The 12,216-nt window shown below is 36.1% G+C and overlaps 1 protein-coding gene across 2 annotated transcripts in view; it reads right to left on the bottom strand.

Moving 5' to 3' along the window:
* The window catches only part of PTH2R (parathyroid hormone 2 receptor), a 128,028-nt gene that overhangs the window by 57,871 nt on the left and 57,941 nt on the right, over positions 1–12,216 (bottom strand). For both annotated transcript variants that reach the window (XM_025404918.1, XM_025404917.1), the window contains exon 2: positions 6,478–6,580. Coding sequence is in view for 1 of the 2 variants with exons in the window: in XM_025404917.1 (XP_025260702.1) it covers positions 6,478–6,580 (103 nt within the window). In the remaining variant the exon portion in view is untranslated. The remainder of the gene's footprint in view (positions 1–6,477; positions 6,581–12,216) is intronic.

Here is a 12,216-nt window from a genome sequence, read left to right as displayed (position 1 = left end):
ATCAGTTATGAACCCCAAATTAACTTCTTAATGTCCACCATATCACACAGAAGCAAATATTTGATTTGCTTTGTGCATTGCCGAAGCAATAAGGAAAGAAAATGTCTTTCCAAAAACATTTTCTTGGAAAAAGTCTTGCTTTGCTCACATAATAAAAGCCTGAGCTTTACATATCACAGGCAAGGCAGGAGCCCACCCTACTGGCTCCTGCTTCTGGTGCACAGCTCCACCTGCCTCTCTTTCCACCATTATATGCTTTGTTGTTTGTATGTTTTCATTTTCATTTATACAGAATGTAATGACTCCACCTTTCCCAACAACTTTGCCCTCAACACTGTATCTTGATATCTTTCAATTCGCCTTTTTTCATTAATAAGTCACATGTCTTTATATATCTGGACTGCCCAGTCAGTATGTGCCCAGTATCTATTGTGTATTCTACATAAATTGGACCTGGACACACATTCTTATTTCTTGGCAACTAGCTATCCCTCCAAAATGTATGCTGCAATGTCATGTGCTATTTTCTAGCAAAAGCCAATGGCCAGTTTATTCTATAATTATATACTTTTAAAACTGCTATGAAAATTTTTTTTCCTCCTACTCTAAAAGGGACAGTTTTTCTCGTTCCCTACAAGATACCACCTCACACATGTACACACAAGGACATGCTGCCCAATTTTTAGAAAACCAACAGTCTCCCAAAATATTTCTGTGGATCATGCTTATTTTTGTGGTTGCTCTTTGACAAAGAGAGTAGTGAATATTCACAAAAGGTTGAAAAAAATGAAGACACCATGAACCTCACATAGAAAATACAAATTTTTTTTTGAGACGGAATCTCACTCTGGAGTTAGTGGCATCATCTCAGCTCACTGCAACCTCTGCCTCCCGAGTTCAAGCAATTCTCCTGTCTCAGCCTCCCGAATAGCTGGGACTACAGGCACCTGCCACCACGCCCAGCTGATTTTTGTATTTTTAGTAGAGATGGGGTTACACCATATTGGTCAAGCTGGTCTCAAACTCCTGACCTCAGGTGATCCACCCACCTTGGTCTCCCAAAGTGTTGGGATTACAGGCGTGAGCCACTGCGCCCGCCCAAAAATAAAGATCTTAACTAGCATTCTCTCCTTGATCATCATTGCCATCCAATGTGAGTTAATACTTGCATTATTTGGCAAGGATCTAATTAATTGACTAATGGTTCCCAATCTCTCTTTATAAATTAGTACCATTAATTATAACTCTGTAATTATTTTTGTGTGCCAGGACAAACTAATTATGAGTGAAGTATGTCAAAACATGACATTTACACAGAACAATCTAAAATTTGGAGAATGTTTTTCTCTTTTCAAATAAAATGTGACCACACTTGAAATAATAATATTTTGGATCAATAATATTTTGGTCTTTGTTTTTTAAGTACTTGAATAGTTTTATAGCTGAATATTTGCATTTATATATCCTTTTCTCTCTTTCATAAACATTAGGAAAACTTTTATGTTCTTACATTCTTTTATTAAAAATCTTTCATAAATAAAACAGAAAATCATATACTCATAACCTAGAATTGGCAGCTGCTAATATTTTGCAATAGTTAATCTAATTTATTTTTTGCTACAGATTTTCAAAGTATAGACAGTCTGACAGCTCACTCCTAAATATTTTGATACGCATCTCTTAATTTTAGAAGAATATAAAAATTAAAATTCCTTAAATTAGCTAGAGAATTCAAAACATCATTCTAGTGTTTTACAACTTTAAAGTAAAGAGCACTTGAGTCAATTTATATATAATTAGACATTTCAATTGAAAGGTAAACCAAAGTTTGACCACATTTAATTCTGTCTTATTTGCATAGAAAAAGATCTCCATGCAAATAAGGATCTTGAAAAAAGTGTTTTTTCTCTTTTAGTATTTATTCATCTACATGCTTCACATCATTTGCATCTTCACAAATTTTAGATGTGACCTAAGTTTACAACCAGTTAATTTATTCTTTTTTGTATAATTCATATGGTGTGTGACTGATGCACACTTGCTTATCTTGGCCCATCCTATTTCCTCTTTTGAAATGTCTTTGTGATGGCTAATATTAGGGTCGACTTGATTGGATTGAAAGATGCCTAGATAGGTGGTAAAGTATTGTTTCCGGTTGTGTCTGTGAGGGTGTTGCCAGAGGAGACTCACATTTCAGTTAGTGGACTGGGAGAGGAAGACCCACCCTTAATGAAGGTGGGCACCCTCGGTTGGCTAGAACAAAGCAGGGGAAAGAAGGTGGGATAAGCTGGCTTGCTGAGTTTTCATCTTTCCCCTGTGCTAGATGCTTCCATCCATTTCTCCTGTCCTTGGACATCAGACTCCAGGTTCTTAGGCTTTTGGACTCTTGGACTTACATCAGTGGTTTGCTGGGGGCTCTCAGGTCTTTGGACATGGGCTGAAGGCTTCCCTGTTTTTGAGGCTCTTGAACTTAATTGAGCCACTATTGTCTTCTTTCTTCCCCAGCTTGCAGACGGCCTATCATGGGAATTCGCCCTGTGATCATGTGAGCCAATTCTTTCTAATAAACTCCCTTTCATATATATGAATATCCTATTAGTTCTGTACCTCTGGAGAACTTTGACTAATACAGTCTTACATTCCCCTCATCACATCTTCTTTACTTTTAACTACTTCTTTACTTTTAAGATGAGATCATTATTCTTCCAGGAAGCCTTCCTTGATTAAGATTCATCTTCAGTGGTTCTACAGTTGTTAAAATACCTTAGTTCCTAAAATTATACACCATTCTGAAAGATGCCTGCCTTCCCTATTAAACCATTAACCCCACAGAGAAAAGACAGAATCTTATTCATACTTTTCAGAGCTTACAACAGAAGTAAAACACTCTGGGCATATAATAATATTTGTTGAACTGTTAAAGGGACACTGACGATGACAATGTTGGCCTAGGTGATCTCTGAAATATCTTCTAGCTCAACAGTTTATAAGATTTCATAGAAAACAGCTTACTCAGCCATCATAGATAATAATGCTTTCAAATTTTTTCATGACGATGTATCTCCTTGTTAGATTTCCATATCTAAGATATTAGGATCAGCATTCTTTAGAAGTTGCATGAGTGATTCCCTTTTCAGACACTACTAGACTAGTCATTCAGAAAGCTTCCTTTTAGTACAAGATATCTACAAAGGCTATATTAATGCAAAAGCCTTCTTTCTTTAAATATGGCTTAACTGCCTATAAAGTAAAGGAATAGATTGTAGGCCAGAAATATAGGAGCAGCAAGCTCTACATTTGGGGTTTACTTTAGAGGCTTCTACTAACCTGTTTACTTAGAGTTTTGGTGGTGTTCAGGTAACAAAAGAAGAGCCTGAGGCCTGATGGGGTGAAGAAATTGAACAGGAGACCCCTCTAGAAAGTCAGTATCCTCAAAAGATGACACTTCTCCCACTAAGTGGGTGGACAAGAAATAAAACCATCCTTCAGAAAGAGATTGGTTTGTGTCATTCTTGGCTACATTTGGAGTTGGAATAGAAAACAGTGGGGGCAGGGGGAATTCTTCTCTATACATTTCTAACCACAAGCCCATATTCATGTGTGATCTAAATTTAGTTTAAAATGGACTTAGGTCAATAATTCATCTAGGCACCTTGCAGGTGCAAACACAAATTTTCTCTAAAGAAATGCACTTTAAACAAGAACCTCATGAGTTACTCATCACAAATCATTAGACACACAAGGAAACAAGCTACCATGTGTGGTAGTCAGCATTGATCAGCAAAGTCTATAGATATTACAATTATCATATGCAGCATATAAAGCTGTCTAGGGAAAAAAAGAAGAGATTTGAAAGAATATTGAAGGAGCAAGAGACTATCAAAATTGAATATGAAGACTTCAGAAAATAAAAATATAATCAAAATTTATTAATGGATGGATTGAATGGTTGTTAGACAAAGCTGAACAAAGAGCTGGCAAACTGGAAAATATATTTGAAGAAATTACTAAAACAGCAGTAAAGAAACAAAGAAAAGGAAAATACATAAGACATTGACACACAAAGGGTAGTATGAGGAGGTCCTATATTCGTCTTCTTAAAGTTCCAGAGGGAGATAAAAGAAAAAATAAAGGAGAGCAAAATTTTAGAGGCAAAATAACTAAAATATTCCCATCACTGAATAAAGATACAGATACTCAGATTCAGGAAATCCAGTGAATCTATACCTAGAAACAGAGTGAAACTGCAGAATATCAATGTTAAAGATTTCTTAAAAAGAGCCAGACAGAAAAAGCTAATCACCAACAAAGGCTGAGAATTGATTTGTCAGTAATAACAATGGAAGCAAGAAAAAAAAAAAAAGTATCTTAAAAGCAAATAATTTTTAACCAAGGATCATATGTCCAGAAAAAGTATCTTTCAAGGTTGACATTGAAATAAAGACATTTTCCAACAGACAAAAACTGAGATCACTGTAAACATATTCTAACATAAAGATTCAAAAATAAATAAATAAAGGATATTTTATTCAAAGAAGAAAAATTATAAGACAAAATTAAGGCAGAGCTAAAAAGCATATAGTTTGGAAGCAAAGTATCTCAAACTGTATACATTATTTGAAAAAAGGAAGTGAATGATAAACTTTAAACTTTCTGAAATTAAATATGTGAAAAATTTCTAGGATAACCACTAAAAGCATTAAATATAATACATATCTTCCATACTAGTTGCAGGTGGCAGGGGATGGAATAAAATGAGTAAAAGGTCTCACTCAATCCAAGAGAGACTTGGAACTGGGGAAGTGGAAGGGCAGAGGAAGAGCTGGTGAAATAGAAAGCCCAAATAAGATCTTAGAATTAAACTCAAATACTGCATATTAGTAACTACAATTAAAGTGATTGAGCTAAATTTTTCAGTTAATAGACAAAGATTATCAGAATAGATAACAAGAAAAACTCTATGTGTGTCCTGTTTGTAAAAGATACTCCTGAAATGTAAATATACAGAAAAGTTTAATAAAAGAATTAGGAAATATGAGTTGTTATTTAATGGGTACAGAGTGTCAATTTAGATGGAAAATTTCTGGAGACTGATTGCACAACAATGCGAATATACTTAACACTACTGAGTAGTACAATGAAAAAAATTTTAATGATAAATTTAATGCTATATATATTTTGTCACAATTGAAACATTTTTAAAGGATTGGAAAATATATACAAGGCAGATACTAACCAAGAAAGAAGGAAACTAGTGTTGTTAAATTTTTTAAAATATAGTAATTTTAAATTGTACATATTTTTTAAATATGAAGGAAAAGTATCCTAGAGATAAAGAGGGCTACTGCATATCTACAAAAGGTTTAATTCACCAGGAAATCTAATATTTCTAAACTTAAATAACCTCATATTTTCAAAATATATGAAGTAAAAATATCCAGCGAATTTTTCAATGAAAAGTTGAAATATTCATCATCACAGTAGCATATTTTAAGATATATTATTTCAGAAAATAATAGGTCAAGCACATTTTAAAAATAATTATGGATGCAGAATATATGAACCACAAAACTAACAAGCTTAATCTAGTGGACACTACGAAACATTGTACTTAGGCACTAGAGGACATACATACCTTTGAAGACCACATGGAACGTTATCAAAACTGACAACACTTTCTTCTCTTTTTTTTTTTGAGACAGAATTTCGCTCTGTCGCCCAGGCTGGAGTGCAGTGGCAACATCTCGGCTCACCGCAACCTCCGCCTCCTGGGTTCAAGCGATTCTCCTGCCTCAGCCTCCCGAGTAGCTGGGATTACAGGCATGCGCCACCATGCCCAGCTAATTTTTGCATTTTTAGTAGAGACGGGGTTTCACCATTATTGACCAGGCTGGTCTGGCGCTCCCAACCTCAGGTGATCTGCCCACCTCGGCCTCCGGAAGTGATGGGATTACAGGAGTGACACATCGCGCCTGGCCGTCCCAACACATTTTTAAAACTCAGTGTCATGCAGACCACATTCTCTGATCATAAACAATTGAGAAATCAATCACAATTATTTGTTGGCATTTAGAGAAGTATGAAGTAGATTTTGAACTTCATATTTTATAATAGAGGCAATGTCCACAGGGACAGAGCCTACTCCTCCAAGCTTACTGCATGTTCAAGGGCAAATCAGTATGCATGGTCTCTACAGGCAGACAAACCCTGAAGAAAGGGCTAAGGGACAGATTGATGTGCACATGCCCAATTGCTATTCTCAAACCCACTATCAGGCAAGTCACTTTTTCCACAGGGAAGGAAAAGCATGTAGGGTAGAGATGAAAAGAGTGTTGTTATTCTGCTGTACACTCCTCCACGTGGAAATGTGGATTGACTGATAAGGATCTCCCTAACACTAAAGAAGGAAGGAAATGTGCAATCTTTATGAGAACGAATAGGAGGCACAAGGGTAGCAAATTTTCTTGGCATCTTTACCTCCCTCCTGGAGTTGAGCTGTGATGTTGAGTTCACATTGTACTTTCGCTTTCAGCACAAGGACAATCTGCTCCTCTATAGTAATGGTGCCATCAGAATCCAGCTGTAGAAAGGAACAAAATACAAACATTTTCATCATGTTTTTCCAAGTCAGGATACAAGTTTTCATTATTTCACCTTCTAATCTAATTGAAAATGAGTTTTGATATCAAGCTATTTGAAATCAAAATTGAAAATCCATCAATGTGTAAGATTTTAGAATAATTTCACTTTTACCTGATTAGCCTTTTAAAAAAATCTCATACCAGAAGAAGTGAGAAAATTTTAATATAGTTAGGCAACTATATTAGAGATAATAGACTAAGGAAAAAATAAAATAGAGCTATTATACTAAGAAAAAATACTAAAAAAAAATAATTACATTAGAGATAATATACTACTAAAAATAAAAATAATATACAAAGAAAAAACTAATTTCCTGCAATATTATACTTCCATCTAACATGATATAATTTTTTTAGTACCAAGAGTGGTTGGTTCCAGAGGAACAGAACCTTAAAGAGGAAACAATCTGTATTTATCACCTATAGCTGTGTAACAAAACATCCCAAAACATTGTTGTGATTTAAAACAACAAACATTAATTTGTTTCACAGTTTGGGAGATGCGTAGCTGGGTATTATTTTCTAAGATATTTATAGCATAAACAGACGCTCAGTGAATAGTCAGATACATAGTTTTGGAGATTTCTGGATTATATTCATAGCTCAATGCCCAAACTTATTCTAATGATTTTTTTAGAAAATGAGAGCATAAGTAAAAACTAATTTGGGGGATTGAAATATATACCAGAGTTTATCTATCAATATAATACAACACAGATTCTGAGTTATAAGTAGATACACTGAAAGTGAGCCTAAAATCTCACATATCAAAAAGAAAGAATGAACTGGAAACAGATGAGTCTCTGAGTGGGCACGGCAGGAAAAATTGACTCCTTCCCATTCGTCCTCTAGAAACAGTCAGGCACCACTGAAGTTTTTTGTTTTGTTTTGTTTTTTTCGTGGCTGTTTTTTCAGTTAAACCGTTACTTCCTTTTACTTCGATCCTAGAAAACACTGTGTAAATTGTGACCAAATTTCAGAACCGTACATTTGATTCAGAGAAATTTAACTTCAATTATCAAAGGTGAATATTTCAAATCACCCCTTGTACCATTTTTATTTGAAAATATTCTTTTTTATTTGTTTCTGTGCACATGCTGCCTTTTTATTGGGATAACCTTTTCAGGATCCTGTGCGTCTTATAAACTATAGCTTCTAAAGATATTTTGTTCTAAAACATCTGGTCAGTTTAGCCAGGAGCAAGTATGATCAGAATGTGCTAAATCATGATCTGTTAAATTGATCTGTAGTCATTGTATTAGTCCATTCTCACACTGCTATGAAGAAATACCCAAGACTGGGTAAGGAAAGAGATTTGATTGACTCACAGTTCCAGATTGCTGGGGAAGCCTCAAAAAACTTACAATCAAGGTGGAAGGCAAAGGAGAAGGAGGCACCTTCTTCACTGGACAGCAGGATGAAGTGAGTGCAAGCAGAGGAAATGCCAGACGCTTACAAAACCATCAGATCTCATGAGACTCACTATCAGAACAGCATGGGGGAAACCACCCCCATGATCTGATGACCTCCCCTGCTCCCACCCTTGATATGTGGGGATTATGGGATTACAATTCAGGATGAGATTTTGGTTGGAGACACAGCCAAACCAAATCAGTCATTTCCAGTAAAAGCAAATAAGTATTTGTTTTTTATACTGCTTTCTTTTATTCCTTCGTTATAGACACAAGTGTTCTTTAACATAGAATGACATTAAAATGATAGTGTACTTCAAACAGAAGAGCAGTTTACATTTTCAATGTCTGTTTCTCCAAAAGCAACAATTGTACCCAAAACAAAATGTTACATTTAGAAAAATAGATGTTAGTAATTTTTCCTGGACAAGTGATCATTTATGATTTGAAATAAAATGGTAAATTCCAATCTGTCACATATTTGATAGGTAAGAGAAGCCGTAATTTGGTAATTTGTACTTTATTAAAAGCCCCTAACGTTGTAAATACAGATGCCAATTTTAATGTTAAGATATGAAAATCTTCATAATTAACCCAATATTCACATTTATTCAATTTTTAAGTAACCATAAATCCATAAGTTAGATTAATTTAAGAGGGATTCTGGAACTTCCACTTCCAGCATGATGGAGCTGATGTGCTTTCCCCAATTCCTCTCAGTAAATATAAACAAAAGCCCTACACTTTATATATAAAATGAATATAACAATATTCTAAAAGGCAGAGAGATGATGCAGAGCAGGCTACAGATCCTGGAAAACAACATAGTGGTAAATTCCCTGGGTTTTCTTTCTGCCTTCTACATCCCCAACTTGGAGTAAAAGAAGCTGGAAACTCTGGAACACCAATAGGCACAGGCAAAAAAAAAATTTAAAGTCTCAAGAGAAGCCTGCTGTCTAGCTGAGGAAGAAAAAGACAGCCTGGAAAAACACCACAGAAAAAGCTGCAGCCCACAACTGGGGCTTAGACTGGGAGGGTTCTTGGCTCTGCCCAGGGAAGAATTCAAAGACAAGCTGGTGGTGTTTGACAGCAACTTTTGTTGAAGTGACAGTGCACAGCAGCAACAGCAGTACTGTTCCTTGCAGAGCAGGGCTAGGCAGTCTGCCCAGAGTAGCAGCTCAGAGGCAGCTCTGTAGTCATATTTATACCCACTTATATGCAAATTAAGAGGTAGATTATATAGCAATTTCTTTTAAAAAGGGTGGTAACTTCCGGGTCATTGAGTCATTGCTGTGGAAAGGGGTGGTAACTTTCAGTGCTGCCATGGCAATGGTAAACTGGCATGAAACACTGGAGGATGTGTCTTATGGAAAGCCACTTCCACCCTGTTCCTCTTTTAGCTAGTCCTCAATTTGGTCCAGTCTCTGAGCCCCACCTCCTACCTCAATATCTCAAGGATTCAGCTTTTTATTCCATCTCATTACATGTGATTTTCAGGTCATGAATCATTGCCTCCACACTGATGTACTCTCCTTAAAAAGTCATAAAAATTATAATTTTATGAATTATTCAATCTTATGTAATTATTTTGTTCTGCTTGATCTTGATTTGCAGTTTCATGAACCCATTAGTTTTTTCATTAGAGTTTTAGAAATTTTTATTTAGTCAGTTGATCTCAATGGCTACAACAGGTCTCACCCAATTTCCCTGTGGTCTTTTGATTTGCTTAGTTTGTTGCCCTCAGGCTTGGCCTTTTGGTTCAAAACCATTGTACAAAATAAATTCGTTATGCTCCTGTTGGTTTTACTTTGTATTATTTCCTTTAAACTTTGGACCTATCTGTGTCATGATCCAATTCTATAGAAACAACACATCTAATAGAATAATGCTGGCCCAGTGCTTCAAATGATAACCAATACTTAAGGAACCAACAAAATTGAACTTAACAGTGGACTCTGGGAAGATTTAGCCTGAGAGTCACTTTCTCCAGGTCAGGCTTGTTGCTCAAATGTGACTGAAAGTGTTATGATACTGACTCCTAGTCGCCAATTACTTCTTCCCAATGTGAGACTAGACCAACAATCCAGGACAGGTGTATCTCAGCACCAAGGGACAATTAAAACCAACCCACAGAAGAGTTGATCAGTGATGCTTTCAGAAAAATGTGGAAGTTGTAAGATCCAAACTAGAGTAACTTGTGTCAAGCCTTGGCAAGTAGAGCAGGGCAGAACCATGAAGGCAGGGCTCTCACACATGATTTGCTGGATAACGGGAACTATCGCAAGAAATTTTTCCAAACCACAGTTTACTACATGGATATCTTACACAAGGACAGCTAGCAACACAAGGACAGCTAACCACTTATACAACAACACTTGCCTGTCACACTGTCTGACAAACTCAACCCAAAACAAGGGACCCCTACAACCTCCCAGAATGGTTTAAGAGCAAAGTAAAGAACTAAAGCATTCCCTCTCACTGGCCCGTAACAAGAGTAACTCCCACCCTAATACTGTGCTTTACCAAAGGTTTCTGGACACCCCACCTTTTCTCCACAACCTGCATATGAGGAGCCTGGACTTCCACCCCTCCTGACAGTAACAGTGTCCCTCTACTTCTCAGCTGGAGGGGAGTCAGAGAAGACCTAGTGGAGAGTCAGCCTAGCAGTAACAAGGCTACTCCCATTGTGGTGTCAGGGGAGGCCACATGAGAAGCAGAACTCATACCCCCACCCTTCAGGACCATGGAGCAGCCCACCATAGGTGTCAGTGATAGCTGACAGGGGAACCAAAACGTCTACTTCCACGAGTAGTAATAAGGTGATAATCCCACTTCCCCAATTATATTAGTACCAGATAAAGTAGAGCAAACAAAATTACCAGAGACTAAAAGAGGGACATTATGTAATAATACAAGGGTCTCTCCATCAAGAAAACATGGCTTCCAAAATGTGTTTGCATCAAAAAAACAGAGCTGCAAAATATTTGAAGCAAAAACTGATAGAAATGAAAGAAGAGTTAAACAAATCCACAATTACAATTGGAAGCTGCAACCCCCTTACTCAACAATTGATAGAACAACTAGACAGAAAATCAGCAAGGATATAGAAGTCAACCAAGGATATAATGCCATCAACCAACAGGATCTAATAGACATTTACTGAACACTTCACCCAGCAATGGAGAATACACTTTCTTTCCAAATACATATAGAACAAATACCAAAGTAGACCATATCCTGAATCATAAAACAAATCTCAACAATTTTTAAAGAATTGCAAGCATACAGAGTTCTCAGACCACAATGTTCTCAGACCACAATGGAATCAAACTGGAAATCAATAACAGAAAGATAATAAAACTCTCCAAACACTTAGAAACTAAACACACTTCTAAATAATCCATGGGTCAAAAAGAAAGTCTCAAGGGAAATCAAAAGTACATTGAACTGAATGAAAACACAAAAATAACATATCAAAATTTGTGGTACAGATCTAAGGCAGTGCTAAGAGAAATGCATAGCACTAAATTCACCCATTAGAAAAGAAGAAAAGTTTTGCATCGATAATATAATCTCCCACCTCGAGAACCTAGAAAAAGAAGAAAATAAAACCAAAGCAAGTAGAAAGAAGGACATCATAAAGAGGAGAAATCAATGAAATTGAAACAGAAAAACAATACAGACTATCAGTAAAACAAAGAGCTGGCGATTTAAAATTACCAATAATATTGACAAGCTTCTAGAAAGTCAACCAAGAAAAAAAGGAAGAATACACAAATTAAACTATAGAAATGAAAAGAGATAGTGGTTGCCAGGAGTTGAGGAGTGGCAAGTGCAAAGGAAGGGGTTTGGCTATAAAGAACATCAGAAGGGATCTTTCTGGGAAGAAAATGTTCTGTATCCTGACTGTTATCAATGTTATTATCTTGGTTGTGATATTTTCTTGTAGTTTTATAAGAGGTTATCATCTTACAAGTGATAAGGGGGGAAACTGGGTAAAGGATACACATGTTCTTTCTCATTAGTTCTTCCAACTGCATGTGAATTTACAACTATCACCAAAAAAATCATTTTTTAAGAAAAGAAGCATTCTTCGAGGCATTCTTCTCTAACTTAAAAAAACTACAAAATATTACCTCATTCTAGTAAATGAGAATCTACCA

This window comes from Theropithecus gelada, chromosome 12 (assembly GCF_003255815.1).
Source record: "Theropithecus gelada isolate Dixy chromosome 12, Tgel_1.0, whole genome shotgun sequence".
In the NCBI taxonomy this organism is placed as follows: Eukaryota; Metazoa; Chordata; class Mammalia; order Primates; family Cercopithecidae; genus Theropithecus; species Theropithecus gelada.
This window is presented reverse-complemented; position numbering and strand designations above follow the sequence as displayed.